This window comes from Phacochoerus africanus, chromosome 6 (assembly GCF_016906955.1).
Source record: "Phacochoerus africanus isolate WHEZ1 chromosome 6, ROS_Pafr_v1, whole genome shotgun sequence".
NCBI classification, from domain to species: Eukaryota; Metazoa; Chordata; class Mammalia; order Artiodactyla; family Suidae; genus Phacochoerus; species Phacochoerus africanus.
Genome location: NC_062549.1, coordinates 28,189,586 through 28,211,709, shown reverse-complemented (window position 1 = coordinate 28,211,709; position 22,124 = coordinate 28,189,586). Strand labels below are relative to the sequence as shown.

The window sequence follows — 22,124 nt, the reverse complement described above, 5'->3', positions numbered from 1 at the left end:
GGTACTTACTAAACATGTTGATATAATGATTGTTAAATGACTCAATATGAAAAACACAAAGTACTACTTTATTACTATCATATTTTATAAATTCCCATTTATAACATGATAAAAATCAAAGCACAAGGTGCTGCATTCATTTTTAAAAGTTCAGAGCAAGCTTTAAGCTGAGTTAAATGTTTGTGGAGTCCTTAAAACATTTCAAGAAAACATGGCTAGGAATTAATGCTCTAGACCTATTACTCTCTTAACATAGATCATATGCAACAATACTTAGTACTGGAGTTCCCGTCGTGGCGCAGTGGTTAACGAATCCGACTAGGAACCATGAGGTTGCGGGTTCAGTCCCTGCCCTTGCTCAGTGGGTTAAGGATCTGGCGCGTTGCCGTGAACTGTGGTGTAGGTTGCAGATGCGGCTCGGATCCCACGTTGCTGTGGCTCTGGTGTAGGCCGGTGGCTACAGCTCTGATTCGATCCCTAGCCTGGGAACCTCCATATGCCGCGGGAGCGGCCCAAGAAATAACAACAACAACAACAACAAAAGACAAAAAAAAAAACAATACTTAGTACTAATTATCTGGATAGGTTTCAATTCAACATTAACCATTAAAAATCACATGTACAAAATAAAAAATTGATTACTATTTGGAAATTTGCATTATGTACATTGTCATATTGTTAATTAAGCACCATGTTAATCTGCATTTTTCTTAGATTCCCTAAGAGGGTATCTTTGAGGTAAAATTTTTAAAAAATTCAAATGTACTGTCACATAAGGGCTTTTAATAGCTTACTCTCTAAGTAGTCTTTTGTTTCATTAAATTTCACAATGACACTAAAAGGCTCTGGAAATATCACTGTTTTGTTTTTTGGTTCAGTCATACTTTTTTTTCTCTATGTTCATGATCTCATGATGCTTAATTGCTATCTAGTCTATCACTTTCCTAGTATTAACAAGAGTACTATTAACTCCACTGTCGCCATCAGTTCTCACTACTGGTGTTTCACCAGTAGTTTTCTCTACTTTCAATCTAGCATCCTAATACTTCTCTCTAGGAAACTGCATTCTGACCTGGTGTTTAAAACACACGTGTAAGCCCCATCTTTCCCTTCCTTTTCTGTCTCTCAAACTTATTTTTCCTTCTCTCACTAAAATTTAATTTAGCCAAATACTTGTCTAGATTGGCAAGAAATATATTAGGAACAAGTGTTTCCTATCATATCTCTTTTCTTCATTTTCTGCTTCTTAACGTCTCCATTCTATTTTAATACAAATTTTAACTCAAAGTTTATATAAGAAGCATACAAAAATAGTATACAAGTAAACCCCTTTCCAAGTAAATGCAAACCAAAAGAAATCTAAGGAAAATAATATGAGAATCTAAAATTCATGGCAAAACCTATTTAATGTATCAACAGGATTAGAAACACAAAGAGAACTATAGGAACAAATGATAATCTGTGTGGCAGACTACTACAGTAACGGCTCCCAAGGAATCAGACCACGTGCTATATGAATCCTTGCATACTCTTCTCTCACCCTGACTCTAGACTTGGCCATGTGACTTGTGTTGTTCAGTGGAAGATGAGTAAATATGATGCAAGTGCAGGCTTCATAAACTTGTACATTAGAACTCGCCCTCTTGGAATGTTTTCTCTGTCATGGGAACACACACAGAATAGCCTTCTGGAAAAGGAGAGGACATGCACAACAGAGACAGCAGAGATGCTCAATCATGAAAAATTATAAGACATCCTGTAATAAGTGATTTGTTACAGAGCAATGGACAAGAGTTACACCTTGCAGAACACTATCATCTCTCTTTACCTCTGTCTGTGGGAGACCAAATGGATAAAAGTTAAATAAAGCTATCCTTAATTTGAAAAAACCCTTAAGGTCGCTCAGCAAACTCTAACAATAATAAACCTGTACTCCTGTTATACATACTTCCTCCTCCCCCCCCACCCCCGTTCAAGAGTAATTTATAAGAATCAACATTTTAACCATTATTCTATACATTCTGTAGGTACAGAAGTAGAAACTATATCAATGGACAAACAGTACATGATAAATACTTTTATTTTTAAACAATGAATTGTACATCTTTCATACAAAAGATGAGATTCTAGCTACTGTTTTTAAAAATAATTATAATTGCTAATACTATCTTTAGTTTTACAGAAGCTAATTTTCTCTAAATTTGCACCTTCATTCCATAGCTTTTACAGATTCATAATCTCTTGAATATATTTGTAATATCCTTTGAAAAATAAATTCATACAAGATAATTTTGTTTAACACAGTAAAATTTAAAAGGTTACAGCACAAATGCCCAGCCTTCCAGCCACCACTGAATACTTTTCCAGTACAGAGAAGCCAACATGTGGAGTAATTAATTTTCTGTATTTACCTTTATTAAAAAGAGGTTTTTGGTAGTGAGAACAAATAATCTCTCATTTGTTGCTTGAAAGCCTAAAATAGGATCATTGGTTTCTAGGCTTGCTACTTGCTGCTTAGCAACCTGCCCTACTTGCCTGCCTTCCTTTCTATTGTAGAGTACAGTGGACATGGGAGTGGGCTGACGATAGATGAAAACTCGTCGAAGGCACTCGCAAAGGGCTGCATAAGAGTAATTTGGAGCACAGGCAAAAAATTTTTTGTCTCTCTTTGATGCTTGGACATAGCCTGTCAAGAAATAAGAGACGAAAAAAAGAAAAACAATATATTTAACAGAAGGGAAAAAACAGTGATCTAACGTTGCAATGATTAAATTATTAAATTTATGATTAAATGATTAATTATTAAATTAAGTATAAATATTAAATTATGTACTAAACAATGGTTAGACTCTCAATCATTAATGACTAGCCACAGTCTCTCCCAAATGGTGCAAAAATAAAGTATTAATTTCTAAGGAATAAAAGAGCTTCATCTTTTCAATTAAAGCACAACATAGACCCATGTAATTTCTATGAATAATTAAAATGCTAAAAATCTAACATAATAAAAACATGCCAAAATATCTTTAAATGCCACTTTAATAACTGGGTTCCTCAATCACAGATGTGGCATGACAGCATCTTTTTCTTTTTTCTTACCAAATAAATGGAAAAGTGCTTATAGGAGATTATTATAAAGTTATTTCAGGAGTGTGTAAATAAAGCAGACCCCCCCTCCCCGAAGGTACTAAAATATGCACAATGCATTCTCATATTTTCTGTAATGTTAGTGGTATTTTTATATACCAATACTGTAATAAGATTAGTTGTACTTAACCTCCCAGAAGTAGAATCTTGAGACCACTACAAGCTTAAAAGAAAATGCTAGTATCTGATTTAAAAACTTCATTAGGATGTTCCTTGAAAACTACCTAAACTTTGAAAAAAAATCTTCATATCTTTTTAAAAATTATCTTTACAGTCTAAAATGGCATTTATGTTCTGAAATATAAATTAAAATTTTCAGACTGGAACATGACTACTGAATGTTATAACATGTATGAGGAAATAAAACACTGAGGTAAACTGAGATCCCTCAAACAACAAAGAACCATTGAGCACAGGCAGATTAATGTTGGTTTGTTTGTTTTTAATATTAAGCAGGGCTTGCTTGAGGAGAAAAAGTAAAGAGGAGGTAGCCTCCTATTTGAGTAGCCTAGAGTTAGTTCTCCAGGCTAACCTTGACAAAATAATGTATATAGCAACTCAGACTATATAGCTAATGTAATGCTGATTAAACTTAAAGTCAAGCATTATAGAATTCTTCTATACTAGAGGATTTGGGGATACAAGTGGAGGATCTTAGCACATGAAAATTATGATAAAGCTTTTCTTATTGAAAAAGAGGATAGAGAATAAAAAACTTTCTCAAAAGGCTAGAAATTATGTGGCTAAATTAGTCAATGAAACTTTATTTCAGGTCATAAAAATATACTTGGAGTCTGAATCAACCAGTTTAGTGGCTTATATTACTAACTATAAGGGATGATTGAAAAAAAACTCCTCTATAAATAGGGTTGTGCATATATACAGCAATCAGATTGCAGAATTTTACTTGATGCTGCCAGTTTAAAATAACCTTTCTATAAAGTAATAACTGTGGTTAACTTATATAAAAATGTCTCTCACACAATACTAATATATTTTGACATTAAGTCAATTCTTGCATAAGTATACAATTATGTAGCTCAAAATGTTTCAAGCCCTACTTTTAAAATCTGCAGTTTCCCTTTTATCCTACAGAATAAATTTCATTTCTGCTTATCATCTTCCTAAATGTTTTCATATAGTAGTGCTGTTTCACACTTAAGTTCCATGAAAGATGTCTCCTAATGTGCTTTACCTTAGAGCAATTCTATGATTACTAAAGATTACTCCTGAATACAAGCTCCATGTTGTCAAGCTCCTTGGCTTGTATTCTGATGACTGTACCACTTAGTTGGAATAAGCAAATAACTGATTAGAATGACAACCACTTTGATTTCTCTCCTGTGTTGATCTTCTGCACAAGCACAAAAAGAGTAGTCCTACTGTTCCAAATACTAACATTCATCAGCTATATACAAGCAACGAAATTATAGTACAAATCAATCAAAGAGTAATCAGGATAGCTCAAATTTAAACAAACCAAAGAAAAGAAACTTAAAAAAAAATGATGACTGTAATTTTTGATATAACAGAAAAGGTTGTCAAAAGCTTGCTTATACCTAAAGCATTGAAAGTTGCAATATGCTCCCACATATCATCTTGCGTGCCGGAGTGTGGCTGCCAGAGTAGGGCATCAACATCATGGCGCAAACAGAAGCAGGGCATTTCTTTAGGATCCACTATGACAGAGAAAAGGTACTGGTTGCTTCCAAGATTCACCTAAAATAAAAAGTGACAAAAAATAATTCACACAACAAAAAAATTATTAATAATGAGGATGACAAACAGAACCTACGTGTCAGCAACTGTTCTAAACTTTTTATATGCCTAATCTGATTAACTCTTCGTAATGCCCTAGGAGAAATGTGCTATGGTTAGGTCTGTCTTAAAGTTCAACAAAGTGGTACACAGGGCATTTAAGTAACTTGCCCAGGGTGAGCCTGGTAATATGCTGTAGAGCTGAGATTGGAATCCAGAGTCTATGTTCTTAACCACTACACTATACTACTTCTCAACTGTTAGTAATTTGTTTAAAACATAACATAAAGTACAATTTTATAACAGAGTATTTTTTAAACCTCAGCATACAAATATGAAGTTTACAAATGCTAACTTGTAATAATAATTACCAAGAATAATGACAGCTATTATAATTTATGATACATTCTATATGCCAGGCATGTTATAAATGTTAATCTCAATAAACCACAAGGCTGCTATTATCTCCATAGATGAAGAATACACTTGAGAGAGCTAAGTAACTTGTTCTAAGCTACACAGAAAAATCACAATGCTGGGATTCAAACACAGATCTGTTTACCAATTACTTAACTTTGGTGTATTGTATTTACAATAAAATGTCAAGGATACTTGTGTTAATAATGTTATTGCAATATTAATGGCTAAAGGAATTCATTTTAATACAAACTCATCAAGTTGAGACTCATAATTGGATTTCATCTATAGTAATATTCCTTTAAATGGAAGGAGATGGCAGTGATATTCTTTATTAAAAATGCTGTTTATCAGAGTTAAAAATGCCTAAATACCGATAAAAATCACATCAAATACAGAAAACATAAAATATACATAGTACTTGATAAATACGGAATTGCTCCCATGAGCTTTAGAGCAGACTGGAGAATTAAAATGTTAGGTGAAAATGAAAAATGGACATCTGAGCTACCCTCCAGAGCGCAAGTTGTGAAGTGGCTTCTCCAGCACAGGCTACGGGTCACAGGAGAATACAGACACAGGGCAACCCGATTTTGTTGCTCCAACAGTGGCAGGGGAGAGATAGGACTTTTGGGTGGGGCCAGTGTTTATTCTCTAAGACAAGGGAACAGACGGGCACACAGTGTTCACAGACTTATTTCTTCTCTCCCTTTGTTCCTGATAATCACTGCCTAAGTTAGGTTTATTTTCAAAATCACTGCCAACTAACTGGCCTTTTATATTGTATTTTATATGTTTCATTGTCAAATTCAATTTTTTCTGTAGTTTAAGTTGTATTCCCATTGCCTTCAATTTTATACTTTCCTATAATGTACATGTTTCAGCAAATAGACTGTGGCTCTGCCCCCCAGAAAGTGAACATATTTCTCTTCAAATAAGATAGGGATGCTTTAAATAAATTGAACCAACTTCCTGGAAGTTTCAAAAGCAAATTATAATTAACCAGTTTGATGGAATTAACTGAAAATAGTAATTTACTATGAGACAAAACACTCCCTTTAAATGAGATAGTTTACACTTTTTTCTTTCTGGTAGCAAGAAACTGTGTGATAATCATTAAATAAATTTTAGCCTCCCTATTCTTCATTTTACAACTAAGTATTCCATACAGCTAAATAAAAAGAATTATACCTTTCAAATGTATTATTACTTATTATGTTGGTCAGTGGTCAGGTTAGAAAAATATGCTTATAATTCCACTCGAGGGTTGCAAGCTAAGGGTGGATAAAGGAAATGCATATAAAAACTGCCTTTAAGGTAACACCTAAAAAGTGGTCTTGTTTTTCTCATGGTGGTTATTGGAATCTCTTGATAATTCTTTATACCTTTTACTACTTTTTCTTGCCTCACTGTACCAGTTGGGAATTCCAAAATAATGCTGACTAGGAGTAATGAGGGCAAGCACCCTTGCCTGTTACCTATCTTAGGGTGAAGAACCGTTTTTTTTATTTGTTTGTTTGTTTTTACCATGAAGTACAATTTTAATCCTAGGTTTTCTGAAGAGGCAGTTACCTTCAACTAGTTTGCTAAGCATTTTTATCATAAATGGATGATAAGTTTTGTCAATTCTTTTTCTGCAACAATTAGAATGGTGAAATATTTTTCTTCTTTAGTTTGCTGATATGCTGAATTAGGTTTACGGATTTTTGAATGTTGAATCAACCTTGAATTCCTTGGGTAAACTCTAATTGGTCATGATGTATTATCCTTTTTACTTATTGTTGGATTTTATTTACTAATATTTTACAGAGGATTTTTGTGTCTATATTCATGAAGGACATTGTTTTGTTTTGGTCTGGTTTTCCCTGTTTTCTTGTTATGTCTTCGCTATCAGGGTAATGCTAGCCTCATAAAATAAGATGGAACGTGTTGTATCCTCTTTTATTTTCTGAAAGTTTGTACAGAATTGGTATTATTTCTTCTTCTGGTAGAACAAAGCAGTGAAGCTAGAGATTTGTCAGAAGGTTCCTAACAATAAATTAAGTCTCTTTAACAGATATGAAACAGTTAGGTTATCTATTTCTTCCAGAGTGAACTGTGGTAAATTCTTGTCTTTGAGAAATTGGCTTCACTTAAATTGCCAAACATGTAAAAATAATATTCCATTATTACACCTTAGTGTCTTCTGGACTTGTACTGATGTATTTATTTTAATTCTTGATATTGGTAATTTGTGTTGTCTTTCTCCTTGGTTATTCTGGCTAGAGATTTATCGATTCTATCTTTTCAAAGGACAAGTTTATGGTTTTATTATTTTCAGTTTTCAATTTCACTGACTTCCGCTCTTCGTAAGTTTTCCTCCTACTTGTGCTTTAGACTTGGTTTGTTCTTCTTTTTCTAGTTTAAGATGGAAGCTTAACTATAAAATTGACTTTTTTTTCTCTTCTAACAGAACATGTAATGCTACAAATTTTTCTCTAAGCATTGCTTTAGCTGCATCCTACCATGTGCTGTATTTATTTCATTTTCATTTGATTTAAAATATTTCCAAACATCCTTTGGGAGCTCCACTATGATTCACGGGTTATTCAGAAATGTATTCGATTTCCAAATATTTGCAGATTTTCCAGATTTTTCCATTATTAATTTCTAACTTAATTCAGTTATGGTCAGAGAGCATTCTGTTTATGATGGAATTGCCAGAGGATCTTCCTCAACTATACTACTACTTCTTTCAAATTTGTCAATGTTTATTTTATGGCCCCAAATAAGGTTTATTTTGGTAAGTGTTCATGTCCCTTTTGGGGTTCCAACTATATGTATATTAGACCATTTAATACAGCCCTCGAATGCTCGCCTTTTGTTTTTGCTCTCACCCCATCCCCACCCCTCTTTGGTTTTAGTTCTGCTAGTTTTTACTAATCTATCTTCAAGGTTACCAATTTTTTTATTTCCCTCAGATGTAGAGTTTACTGATGAGTTCATTAAATATATGTTGTTGCTGTGGGTTTTTTAATTTCTAGCATATTTTAAATTATAGTTGATTTACAATGTTGTGTTAGTTTCAGGTGTATAGCAAAGAGATTGATATATATGTGTATGTGTGTGTATAAATCTTTCAGATTCTTTTCCCTTATAGGTTATAACAACATATTGATTATAGTTCCCTATGTTATATGGTAGGTACTTGCTGGTTATCTATTTTGTACATAGTATTGTGTATATGTTAAGCCCAAACTCCTAATTTATCGCTGCCATTTCCCCTCTGACAGTTTGTTTTCTGTGAGTCTGTTTCTGTTTTGCATATAAATTAACTTGTATCTTTTAAAAAAATATTCCATACTTGAAAGTGGTATTTGTCTTTCTCTGGCTTATTTCACTTAGCATGATAATCTCTATGTCCATCCATACTGCTGCAAGTGGCACTATTTCATTCTTTTTTCTGGCTGAGTAATAGTCCATGGTACAAATCTACCATATCTTCTTTATCCATTTATCTGTCATTGGACATTTAGGTTGCTTCCATGTCTTGGCTATTGTAAACAGTGCTGCAATGAACACTGGGGTGCATGTATCTTTTCAAATTATGGTTTTCCCCTAATATATGCCCAGGAGTAGGCTTGCAGGATAATATGGTAGTTCTATTTTCAGTTTTCTGAGGAAACTCTACACTGTTTTCCATAGTGGTTGTACCAATTTACATTCCCACAACAGTATAGGAAGTTTCCCTTTTCTCCATACTCCCCTTCAGCATCTATTGTTTGTAGATTTTTGGTTTTTTTTAATGGTGGCCATTCTGATCAGTGTGAGGTGATTTTCATTGGGTTTTTGATTTGCATTTCCCTAACAGTTGTGGAAAGTAACAATGTCTTTTCTATCAAAGGAAATCTTGGTTACTCCATTTTGCTCTGGTTTCAGCTGAAACAACCCTGTGACCCCCCTTCCTCTTTACCTCTTTTCCCAGCAACAATGTTTCAACTAGCTAACCAGGAAGAATGTGCGCCCTGACCTGACCAATGGGGAGGGGACAGGTAAATCACCTGTGTTAGGGATGAATAGGGGAGGGTCCTTTGTTTGGTGCGCACCCTTTTTGGAGCACCCATGCCTTTCTACAGAAGTATAGAGCCTTGTCGAGATTGCTCCTTGTCCACGTGTCTCACTTTCCTACACTGACGACCTGAGCCAGAGTTATCTTAATTTCCAACACAGTGATGCTGAACATCTTTTCATGTACCTTTTGGCCATCTGTATGTTGTTTTTGGAGAAATTCTATTCAGATCTTCGGCCTATTTTTGATTTCTAGCATTTTCATCTTTTACAGTGTTTCTCTGCTAGAATTCTGTATTTATTCATCTTTTCTATTAGAGCCTTTAACATAGTAATTACAATTATTTTAAATCCCATGGGTGGAAGTTCCAAAGTAGGGGTCATCTCTTAGTCTGATTACATTATTTGCCTTGTTTCTTGACAGCACAATGTTTTTACTGCCTTCTTTTTGTGTGTCTTGCAACTTTTGATTGAACAATGGATGTATAAAAACAGTAGAGACTGAGGTAAGCAGTATTTATGCTTGGAGATGAACACACTTTTGTTAGGTCATTAGTGTGGGTGTTATGACAGAGGGAGGCTGAGAAAGGGTTGATCTGAGCCTGAGTTCTGTTGTTGCTATTGTCACCTTCAATGCATCACCAACTGCAAATTCTTCAGTGTTACTTTGTACTCTGGTAAGGATGGAGTTGCTAGAGGATCTTTCCTCAACTATACTGTTCTACACCTAACTTTAGGCTTTCACTATACATCCGCATTTCAGAGTCTCCCTATGCTCTTAATCCTTCCCAAATGGTAGATTATTACCGCCTGTTATGTGGTGCTGGAGGAGGATATAGGCAGGGAGTTGCCTACTGTTTTAGTTCAGCCTCACTCAGTTTTGAGCCTCATGTCCTTGGGTATCAGGGTTTGGGCCTTTTAGTGATACTGCCTCATCTCCAATGGTAGGAAAATTGTAATAGGTCTCCCCTTGATCCTTCCCCCAACCCCCGGCATGCAGAGAGATGATGTTTTAAAAATCTTTGATTTTTATTTCCCCTCAACTGTAGTGGGTCTTCTTCTGAACCCTCAGGATGCTAAGATTTGATGCTTTTCCCTCAGCAGCTTGAGGCTTTTGCTACTTAAGGAGAAAATCCAGGCAGGATTTTTCCACAGCAGCAGATACTTCTCCAGCCCTGCATCAAGGTGGCTTTATTCTTGTCTCTTCCCTTGCTCCCAGTCCATAAACAGGATCTGTGAATCCCATCAGATCTATAATTTCTTGCTAGCCCCAACTAGAGGGCTTTAGCAGTTTGCTGAATTCTTTGTTTCTTTGCTGTATTCCATGTTCCCATGTTTAGATGAACCAGTTCTCCTATCTAATCTCTCCTTGGTGGCACTTGTTTTTCCTTGGATTTCCTCCCCACCCTCCATTTAGAAAAAAAAAATTCTTATTAAAGTATAGTTGATTTAGTGTTTCTTCAAGTTCTATTGTACAGAAAAGTGACCCAAACACACTCATTTCCCTGTGCTGTACAGTAGGGCCCTATGACCTATGCATTCCAAATACAACAGTTGTATCCAAAAAAACCCCCAAATGCCCATCCATCCCACTCCCTCCCCTTTACCCCCTGGGAACCCCAAGTGTTCTCCCTGGTCATGATCTGTTTCTGTTGTTTTAGATAGGATCATCTGTTCCATATTTTAGATTCCACAAACAAGTGATATCATATGGTATTTTTACTTCTGGCTTACTTCACTTAGTATGAGAATCTCTAGTTCTATCCATGTTGCTACAAATGGCATTAGTTTGTCTTTTTAATGGCTGAGTATTATTCCTTTGTATGTACGTACATCTTAATCCAATCATCTGTTGATGGACATTTAGGTTGTTTCCATGTCTTGGCTATGTGAATAGTGCTGAAAAAGATACATGCATCCACATGTTCATTGAAAGGAAAATTTTGTCTGGATATATGCCCAGCGATGGGATTGCTGGATCATATGGTAGTTCTATATTTAGTTTTCTGAGGTACCTCCATACTGTTTTCCATAGTGGTTGTACCAATTTACATTTCCACCAACAGTGAGGAGGGTTCCTTTTTCTGCATACCCTCTCCAACATTTTTTATTTGTCGACTTGTTAATGATGGCCATTCTGACTGGTGTGAGGTGGTATCTAATTGTAGTTTTGATTTGCATTTCTCTAATAATTAGTGATGTTGAGCACTTTTTCATATGCCTGTTGGCCATCTATTTGTCCTCTTTGGAGAAATGTCTATTTAGGTCTTTTGTCCATTTTTCAATTGGATTGTTAGTATAATTTGGAGATTAGGCCCATGTCTGTTGCATGGTTGGCAAAGATTTTCTCCCATTATGTGGGTTGGCTTTTCATCTTTTTAATGGTTTCCTGTACTGTGCAAGCTTAAGTTTAATTAGGTCCCACTGGTTTGTGTTTTTGTCATTATTCTAGGAGGTGGATCACAGAAGATGTTGCTGTGATCTATGTCAAAGAGCATTCTGCTCTTTTATAGTTTTATAGTATCTGGCCTTATATTTAGGTTTTTGATACATTTCGAGTTATTTTTGTATATGCTGTTAGATAGTGTTCTACTTTCATTCTTTTACGTGTAGCTTTCCAATTTTCACAGTACCATTTATTGAAGAGACTATCTTCGTTCCACTGTATGTTATTTCCTCCTTTGTCGTAGGTGCTTGGGTCTACTTCTGGGCTTTATATTCCTGTTCCACTGATCTATATTTGTTTTGTGCCAGTACCACACTGTTTTGACTGTAGCTCTGTAGTATCATCTCAAGTCAGGAAGCTTGATTCCTCCATTTTTGGTTTTCTATTTCAATATTGCTTTGGCTATTAAGGGTCTCTTGTGTTTCCATACAAATCTTAAAATATTCTGTTCTAAGTTCTGTGAAAAATTTGATAGGGATTGGTAATTTGATAGGGATTGCACTGAATCTGTAAAATTCCCTTGGGTAGTACAGTCATTTTGATAATACTGATTCTTCCAATCCAAGAGCATGGTATATCTTTCCATCTGTTTGTGTTGTCTTTTATTTCTTTCATCAATGTCTTATAGTTTTCAGAGTATAGCTATTTTGTCCCTTTAGGTAGGTTTATTCCTAGATATTTTATTCTTTTTGATAAGATGGAAAATAGGATGGATTCTCTGATTTCTCTTTCTGATCTTTCATTATCAGTATATAGCAACTGATTTTTGTGTATTTTTGGAGGCTGCAACTTTTCCAAATGCACTGATGAGTTCTAAGAGTTTTCTGGTGCTGTCGTTACAGTTTTCTATGTATAGTACAATGTCATCTGCAAACAATGATAGTATTACTTCTTCTTTTCCAATTTGGATTCTTCTCTGATTGCTGTGGTACGACTTCCAAAACTATGTTGATTAACAGTGGTGAAAGTGGACATCCTTGTCTTGTTCCTGATCTTAGTGGAAATGTTTTCAATTTTTCACCACTGAGAATTATGTTAGCTGTGGTTTTTTCATATATAGTTTTTATTATGTTGAGGTAGGTTCCCTCTATGCCTACGCTCTAGAGTTTTAATCAAGATAGTTGGTTGCCCTACAACCTCAGCTCTCTGAAAAATTTTTTACAGTAATGATTCCACAGATTATCCAGCCTTTTCTTGTTGTTACATTGGAAGTGAGACTCTTCTCAGCTTTCTATACTGTAGACTGACCTGAGATTCCCTTCCTCACTATTTACAAACTTGCCTAAAAAACAATCCATTTAATAATGAGCAGACTGGTGATAGTTCAATATACACAAGAGGTTCCAGATATACAAGTAGGAAAACTAGGATCCCACACTCCTGGCTTCTACTAACAGAATCAAGAGTAGATAGCTAACTTAAAGACAAACATCTTTTATCCACTGATGTATGAAATGGTCACACTGAATTGTTTCATACAGGTGCTTCCCATACTAGACTGTGGCTGGCCAAAAACAATAAATCCTCTTCTTTGGGAAGTATAAATGCCCAAAATAAACAATAAGAACACAATAGCCAATAAGGAAGACAGGCAAAAGACATACCAGAGAGAAACTACAGTAAGCAGAAATCATGATGTGAAGTAGAAAGTGAACAGGCAGAGGTATGAGCAGTAGAAGCAAATAAAGAAGATGGTGATGTGATGATAATGGCACAGCACGCCAGGAGAGAGCAAGGGACACTTGATTCCTGAGACACAAGTAGATACACCTTATCAGATCTACACGCCATTCAGTGTTTCACTTCTCTTTTAGGTCTAACTTACAAATGCATTTGTTTACAGAATGACGTATTTCTCTATGAGATCTAAAGAAATAGTTTCCACATATGTTTACGATAAATACCTATGACTTAAGATAACAAGGTCTTCTCTAGTCCCTGCAATCTCTATAAGTCCAGACAAAAGAATTTTGTGCAAAAGTAAAGAAAATCAGAAAATTACAAAAATTTTAAAGTGCAATTAAGAGCAGTTTTGTATGATCTTACACAAGCAAAAAAAAAAATCAATATAAGAAAAAGAAATAACATGTTGACAAACAACAAAGACATACTAATTTGCAGCAGACAAAACACAGTAATAAGACATCATCCATTATCTGGCATGGACAATTACCTGTAAGAATCAAGAACAAGATGTTCAAAGGATCCCTGAACAGTCAAGAACAGATGCAACAAATCCCAGTGAGCTCACAACCTGGTAGCCAAGAGCAAATGAGAAAGAAGGAAAAGGATGACCATTAAGGGAAGACAATGTCAAAGGTAAGCATAGCACTCAATAGCTTATTAGCCATGGAAAGAACAAAAACAAATGATACACAACCAGAGTATCAATTTTTAAAGTAGAGTAGACTGAGGCTAATTAGTGTAGGAGTAAAGAACCAATTCACTTAGAAGTTACCCTTGTGGCTCAGCAGAAATGAATCTGACTAGTATTTGTGAGGATGCAGGTTTGATCCTTGGCCTCACTCAGTGGGTTAAGGATCTGGCATTGCATGAGCTGTGGTGTAGGTCGGCACCTATAGTTCCAATTTGACCCCTAGCCTGGGAACTTCCATGTGCCACACATGCAGCCCTAAAAAAAAAAATGAATAAATGAAGGTGTTATATTCATTAAAACTGAACAATAGATGATAAAACTAAATAAGAAAAATGAATCAAATACTAAATATAGAAAAGGATCATTTAAATGTGTTGAGGGAAGCATATGGTTTATCCTTGATAATGATAAAAATGCAAAAAGAAATATACATAAGCTAAAAGAAACTCTTTAACAAAAGGAGCCAGAACTTGCTGGCTTTAAAGATTCTCAGCCTCTCCAGATGTCAAATGATGCTAAAAATAAGAAATGGCTTCTTAGCATAGATCACATCCAGGGTACTCTCAGGACAGCATAATCTAAGACGAAAGCAAGTGAATGACTGTAAAACTCTTTATTAAGAACCCATAGGTTGCAAAATACCACTCAGACAAAAGGATCCCTAAAGACTTAAAGAGTATGCCTCACTAATCCAACAAGATAGCTTCTAAAAAGCTTAAGGACATTGTTCATCAGCTTGCATCTCAACAAAACCTCAGGGCTTATCAGCTTGCATCTCAACAAAACCTCAGGGCTTATCACCAAGATATCTGTGTGTGTGGCTTTTTATAATAGAGTAAATCTTAATAAGATTAACAGAAGATCCAGAAAACCTAAGAAATTTAAATCAGGAAAAAGAAGAACACTTGGACTGAAAAAGGCAGAGACAGCAAAAAATGAAAAGTGGTCCTTAGATCAGCAAACCTTTGCGATTTCTAAAAGTTCTAGGAAGTAGGCGGTGTTAGTTTGCTAGGGCTGCCATAATAGAGTACTAGACTGGCTGGCTTAAACAAAGAAATTAATTTTCAAGATCAGGATCAAGATGGCAGAGTTGGAGGATACAGAATTCACCTATTCTTACAAATACTTCAGAAATACATCTACAGGAGTTCCTGCTGTGGTGCAGTGGGTTAAGAATCTTACTCCAGCAGCTCAGGTCACTGTGGAGGCATGGATTTAATCCCCAGCCCAGTGTAGTCAGTTAAAGGATCTGGTGTTGCCACAGCTGTGACAGTTTGCAGCTGTGGCTTGGATTCCCAATCTCTGGCCCAGAAACTTCCATATGCCATGGATATGACCATAATAAAAGAATTAAAAAAAACCACATCTACAAATGAAACAGTCCACACAGGACATCTGAACATTGGCAGAACTCAAACACCTGAAATGGCAAGAAGAATCTCCATGTAACTGGGTAGGATGAAATGGAGAAAAAATAGGCAGAAGCAGGTTGGGACCTGCACCCCAGGGAGGGAAGTAAAGGAGAGGAGAGATTACTATACCTAGGGAGTTCTCTCACCAGTGGGGAGACCAGCTGGGATAAGAAAAAAGCTTTGGAGGCTGGGAGGAAAGCACAAAAGCTGGTCTATAGCAGGCAGAACAGAATGAGACATACACAGATGGTCCATGCAACTGCCCTGTGCACCCAAGCCTGAGATGCATGTCTACAGATAACAGGTAGGGTCTGAGTGTTTGAACATGGGGCTTGAGGAACAGACCCAGGGATAGGACAGCTCTTGGCTGTGTGGGACAGCCTGGAGCAGTGGGAGGTCAAAGTGCTGTAACTGGGAATATTCTGGGAGGAGGCCTGGGCTGCTACAGAAGCTGTGGTGTGTGAGAAGCAGGGCCACCATCCATTAGAGTCACATTCCCCATGCAGGTGCTTCCCTCTGCAAGCTCTGGAAGAGGCTTCTTCCTAAGCTGGACTGTGCCCCCCATCACAACCACATACCTTTCCACTTGGAACAGGCCAATATGAACCCGGTTGCCACTCTGCCCCCTTCCTGCTAGAAAAGGCCCTTGCACACTCCAGTTACAGCCTGCACCCTGTGCACCTGCTGCTTTGGGAGCAACTGCCAGTGGGTTAAGGAACCAGCATTGCCACAGCTGTGGTGTAGGTTGCAAATGTGGCTCAGATTTGATCCCTGGCCTGGGAACTTCCAGATGCCATAGGTGCAGCCAGAAAAAAAGTAAAAGAAAAAAAATTAAAGGAAATGAGGACAGTTTATCTCTGGGACACTATTAAATGTACCAACACTCACACCATAGGTGTCCTAGAAGTAGAAGGGAGAAAGGGCTTGAGAAAATATTTGAAGAGTTATAGCCAAAAATTTCCCCAACGTGGAAAAGGAAAGACGCAAAGTTGAGGAAGCACAGAGTCCTATACAGGATGACTCCAAGGAGGAGGAGGATGAAACACATTAATCAAACCAACAGAAATTAAATACAAAGAAAAATATGTTAATAACAACAAGGTAAAAGTAACAAATAACATGCAAGGGAAGCCCCATAAGGTTATCAGCTGATTTTTCAGCAGAATCCCTGCAGGCCAGAAGGGAGTGGTGTGATATATTAAAGTAATGAAAGGAAAAAAACCTACAACTAAGAATACTCTACTGAGCAATGCTCTCATTCAGATTCGATGGAGAAATCAAAAGCTCACAGACAAACAAAAGCTAAAAGAATTCTGCTCCACCAAACCAGCTTTGCAACCAATGCTAAAGGAAATTCTCTAGGTTGAATGAGAATTCAATGAGAGAAAAGAAAATTACAATGAGAGAAAAGAAAATCACAAACGGGAAAGCTCACAAGTAAAGGCAAACATAAAAGTAGGAAAGCGTCCACAGATATATATGATATCAACACCAGTAATTGTACAAGGACAAAGCCAGAATATTGAAAATGCATTAGACATTATGAGACTGGCAACTTAAAACAATTTTGTATATATACAGAATGCTATATCAAAACCTAAGGGGGAACCACAAACCAAAAAACTACAATAGACACACTCATAAAAAAGAAAAAGCAATTCAAATACAACACAATGGAGTTCCCACTGTGGCTCAGCAGAAACGAATCTGACTAGTATCCATGAGGATGCAGGTTTGATCCCTGGCCTCATTAAGTGGATTGATGATCCAGCATTACTATGAGCTATAGTGCAGGTCATGGATTCAGCTTGGATCCTGTGTTGCTTGGCAGCTACAGATTTGATTGGACCCCTAGCCCGGGAACTTCTATATGCCGTGATTGTGGCTCTAAAAAAAGACACACACACACACAATACCACACTAAAGATAGTTATCAAATCATAAGAGGAAGGAAAGAAAAAAGTCCAGTAACAAATCCAAAACAATTAACAAAATGGCAGTAAGTACATAAATACCAGTAATTACCTTGAATGTGAATGGATTAAATGCTCCAACCAAAAGACACAGACTGGCTGAATGGATACAAAAACAAGACCCATCTATATGTATCTACAAGAAACCCACTTCAGATTTAGGGACACATACTGACTGAAAGTGAGGGATAAAAGAAGATATTCCATGCAAATGGAAATCAAGCGAAGGCTGGAGTAACAATACTCAGATCAAAGTAGACTTTAAAATAAAGGTTACAAGACACAATGAAGGACACTACCTAATGATCAAAGGATCAATCCAAAAAGAAGATATAATAAGTGTAAATATATCTGCACCCAACATAGGAGCACCACAATATATAAGGCAACTGCAATCAGCCATAAAAGGAGAAATCAATAGTAACACAATAATAGTGGCAGACTTTAACACCCCACTTACAGCAGATCATCTGACAAGAAAATCAATAAAGAAGCAAAAATCTTAAATGACACACTACACCAGAGAGACTTAATTGATATTTACAGAACATAACTAAAAGCAGCAGAATATATACTTTTCTCAAGTGCACATGGAACATTCTCCAGGATAAATTACATCTTGGGCCACAAATCAAACCTCAGTAAATTTAAGAAAACTAAAATCATACCAAGCATTTTTTTTTTTTCTGAAAACAACCCTGTTAAAACTAGAAATCAACCACAGGAAAAAATTACAAAAAAACCCAGAAACACATGGAAGCTAAATGATATGCTACTAGACAACCAATGGATTACTAAAGAAATCAAAGAGGGAATAAAAAAATACCTAAAGACAGATGACAATGAAAACACATAATGATCAAAAACCTATAGGACACAGCAAAAGCAGTTCTAAGAGGGAAACTTATATCAATACAATCTCACCTTAGGAAACAAGAAAAATCCCAAATAAACAACTGAAACTTGCACCTCCAGAAACTAAAGAAAGAACAAACAAAACCCAAAGTAAGTAGAAGGAAAGAAGTCATAAAGATCAGAGCAAAAATAAATGAGACAGAGATGATGAAAATAATAAAAAAGATCTATGAAACTAAAAGCAGGTTCTTTGAAAAGATCAACAGAATTGATAAACCCTAAGCTAGATTCATCAAGAAAAAAAGAGGGCCCAAATCAAAATTGGAAGTGAAAAAGGAGAAATTACAGAAATAAAAAGATCCTAAGAAACTATCACAAGAAATTATATGTGAATAACACAGACAACATAGTAGACATGGACAAATTGTTACATAGGTACAAACCTTCCAAGACTGAACCAGGAAGAAATAGAAAATATGACTAGACCAATCACAAGTACCAAAATTGAAACTGTGATTTAAAAACTTCCAACAAACAAAAGTCCAGGACAAAATGGCTTTGCAGGCCATCAAACATTTAAAGAGTTAATAACACATCCCTCTGAAACTATTCCAAAAAACTTCAGAAGAAAGAACGCTCCCAAATTCATTCTATGAGGTCATCACCCTGATATCTAAACCAAAGACACCATAAAAAAGAAAATTACAGGCCAGTATCACTGATAAACATAGACGCAAAAATTCTCAACAAAACACCAGCAAACTGAATCCAGCAATACATTAAAAAGATCATCACCATGATCAAGTGGGATTTATCTTAGGGATGCAAGGATTCTTCAAAATGAAGAACAGAAACCATATGGTCATCTCAATAGGTGCAGAAAAAGCTTATGAAAAAACCCAACACCCATTTATGATAAAATCTCTCCAGAAAATGGGCAGAGAGAAATTTACCTCAACATAAAGGCCATGTATGACAAACTCACAGCTAACATTATCCTCTATGGTGAAAAGCTGAAAACATTTCCACTAAGATCAGAAACAAGACAAGGATGTCCACTTGCAGTTTTGGAAGTCCTAGCTATGGCAATCAAAAGAAAAAGAAGAGGAATCCAAATTGGAAAAGAAGTAAAACTGTCACTTTTTGCAGATGACATGATGTCATACATAGAAAATCCCAAATATACTACCAGAAAACTACTAGAACTATAAATGAATTCAGTAAAGTTGCAGGATACACAACTAATAGACCAAAATCTATTGCATTTCTATACACTTAACAATGGAAGATCAGAATGAGAAATTAAGGAAACAATTTCATTTACCACTGCATCAAAGATAATAAAATACCTAGGAATAAACTCGCCTAAGGAGGCAAAAGACCTGTACTCTGAAAACTCTTAAGACATGATGAAGGAAATCAAACTAACACAGATGGGAAGACATATCATGCTCTTGGATTGGAAAAAATCAATACTGTCAAAATAACTATCCAGGGCAACCTACAGATTCAGTGCAATCCCCATCAAATTACCAATGACATTCTTTACAGAACTAGAACAAAAAATGTTTAAATCTGTATAGAAACACAGAAGACTCTGAACGGCCAAAGCAATCTTAAAGAAAGATGGAGATGGAGGAATCCTCTACTGTACTACAAAGCTATAGTAATCAAAACAGCATGGCGGAAAAAAAAAGTCAAACATCAAAATAATAATGCATGGAGTTCATGTTGTGGCTCAGTGGGTTAAGAACCTGACTAGTATCCATAAGGATATGGGCTTGATCCCTGGCCTCACTCAGTAGGTTAAGGATCTGGTGTCGCCAAAGGCTACAGCATACATCACAGATATGGCTTGGATCTGGCATGGCTGTGGCTAGCAGCTGCAGCTCCAATTCAACCCCAGCCTGGAAACTTCCATATGCCTCAGGTGCAGCCCTAAAAAGACCAAAAAAAAAAAAGGATAACCCACAGAATGGGAGAAAGTCTTTGCAAAGGAAGTGACTGACAAGGGATTAATCTGCAAATTATACAAACATCTCATATAGCTTTATATCAAAAAAACAAACCTAATCAAAAAATGGTCAGGATATACTTCGAGAGAGAGGACAAGATGGCGGAGGAGTAGGGGGACACGCTTGCCCTCTCCCACAAACACAACAAAAAAAAGCACATCTACAGAATAAATGACTCACACAGAACAGCAACCAATCGCTGGCAGAAGAACCTAAACTCCAATAATGGCAAGAAGTTCGTGACATTACGGGGCAGAACGGGAGAAAAGAGGAGTGAGAGAAGGTGAATCTGAGCGGGACAGGCGCTCCCGAAAGGGAACTGCAGAGGAGAAAGGGATCCCGCACCCTGGAAAGTCACCTACACGGGGGAAAGATCAAACGAACCGGAGGAATCTCCAGATGCAGAGAAGAGTGTAGCAGTAAGTTGGAGTACAGAAAAACCGATCAAGAACCGCATGGACCATCTGAACCACAGGCACAGTCACCAAAAATTGAGACGCCTGGGTGGGGGCTGGGCACCGAGTCCTCGGCTCCAGAGGTTAGTCCCCGGGAAAGGGCCGGGGGACGCCTGGGTAGGGGCTGGGCACTGAGGCCTCGGCTCCGGAGATTGGTCCCCGAGAGGGGGCCGGGGGACGACTGGGTGGGGGCTGGGCGCCGGGACCTCGCCTCCGGGGGTTGGTCCCCGAGAAGGGGCTGGGGGACGCCTGGGTGGGGGCTGGGCGCTGACACCTCGCCTCTGAAGATTGGTCGCCGGGAAGGGGCGGGGGGGGGGGGGGGGGGGAGGGGGCGCCTGGGTGGGGGCTGGGCGCTGGGGCCTCGCCTCCGAGGGTTGGTCGCCGAGAAAGGGCCGGGGGACGCCTGGGTGGGGGCTGGGCACCGAGACCTAGGCTCCAGAGGTTAGTCCCCGGGCTGGGGGGGGCGGGGCGGAGCGGAAACTGCTTGGGAGGTCTAGAAACCATTTGACAGGGCAGAGACTGCCTGGAAGACTAGAAAACAAAGCTGTCGCAGAGGAAGGGAGCAATACTCTGGGGGGGGGGAAGTGGAAAGCCGCATCAGAGGGAACCTGGGAAAAGAGCCTGGTCTGCGCCCGTGCTGGGGAGGGGAGAGAAGAAGGGGTGGGTCCCCATAGAATACCCCCCACGCCACAGCAAGCTTACAGGCCCGCTAGCTAGCTGAAAGCTGTGCCTCCCAGTGCATCCCCTCCCCCCACCCCCCCCCACTCCCTACGCTCTCGCCAAACCTGGGGCTGCCTGCCATCCAGGAGGGCTGGCCTCAACAATTGCCTGAAGCCTACCACCGCAGGGGCTGTCCTTGCACAGGCCTGATTGCCCTTTGGAGGGGCTACACTTCCGCAGAGTAGCACCAAACACCCCCTAGAAAAGGCCTGCAGCCCAGAAAAGCTAGAACAAGCCTAGCCAGGCAGTGAATACATCTGCCTAATTCCCAGATGGTTTTTCTGAGCCGGGCTGCCCCGGGGAGGAGCCTCTTGGGTTTCCAACGGCCCTACTACCCGCCCAAGCCCCCATGGGGTGCCCTAATCCCGCAGAATAGCTGCTCAGCACCACCAGCCCCTTAGAAGAGCCCCTGCAGCCCAGAAAAGCTGCAACAGGCTTGGCCAGACTGTGAAAAGATCTGCCTACATTCTCAGGCCATCCTTCTGAGTTGGGCTGCCCTAGG

At 38.0% G+C, this 22,124-nt stretch overlaps 1 protein-coding gene across 1 annotated transcript in view; it reads right to left on the bottom strand.

Annotated features, from left to right (window-relative positions):
• Positions 1-1,387: 1,387 nt before the first annotated feature.
• Positions 1,388-22,124, bottom strand: part of NUDCD1 (NudC domain containing 1) — a 121,183-nt gene continuing 100,446 nt past the window's right edge. The window contains exons 9-10 of the mRNA XM_047783406.1: positions 4,707-4,866; positions 1,388-2,686 (exon numbers count right to left, since the gene is read on the bottom strand). Coding sequence (XP_047639362.1) covers positions 2,394-2,686; positions 4,707-4,866 — 453 coding nt within the window. The 3' untranslated portion in view covers positions 1,388-2,393. The remainder of the gene's footprint in view (positions 2,687-4,706; positions 4,867-22,124) is intronic.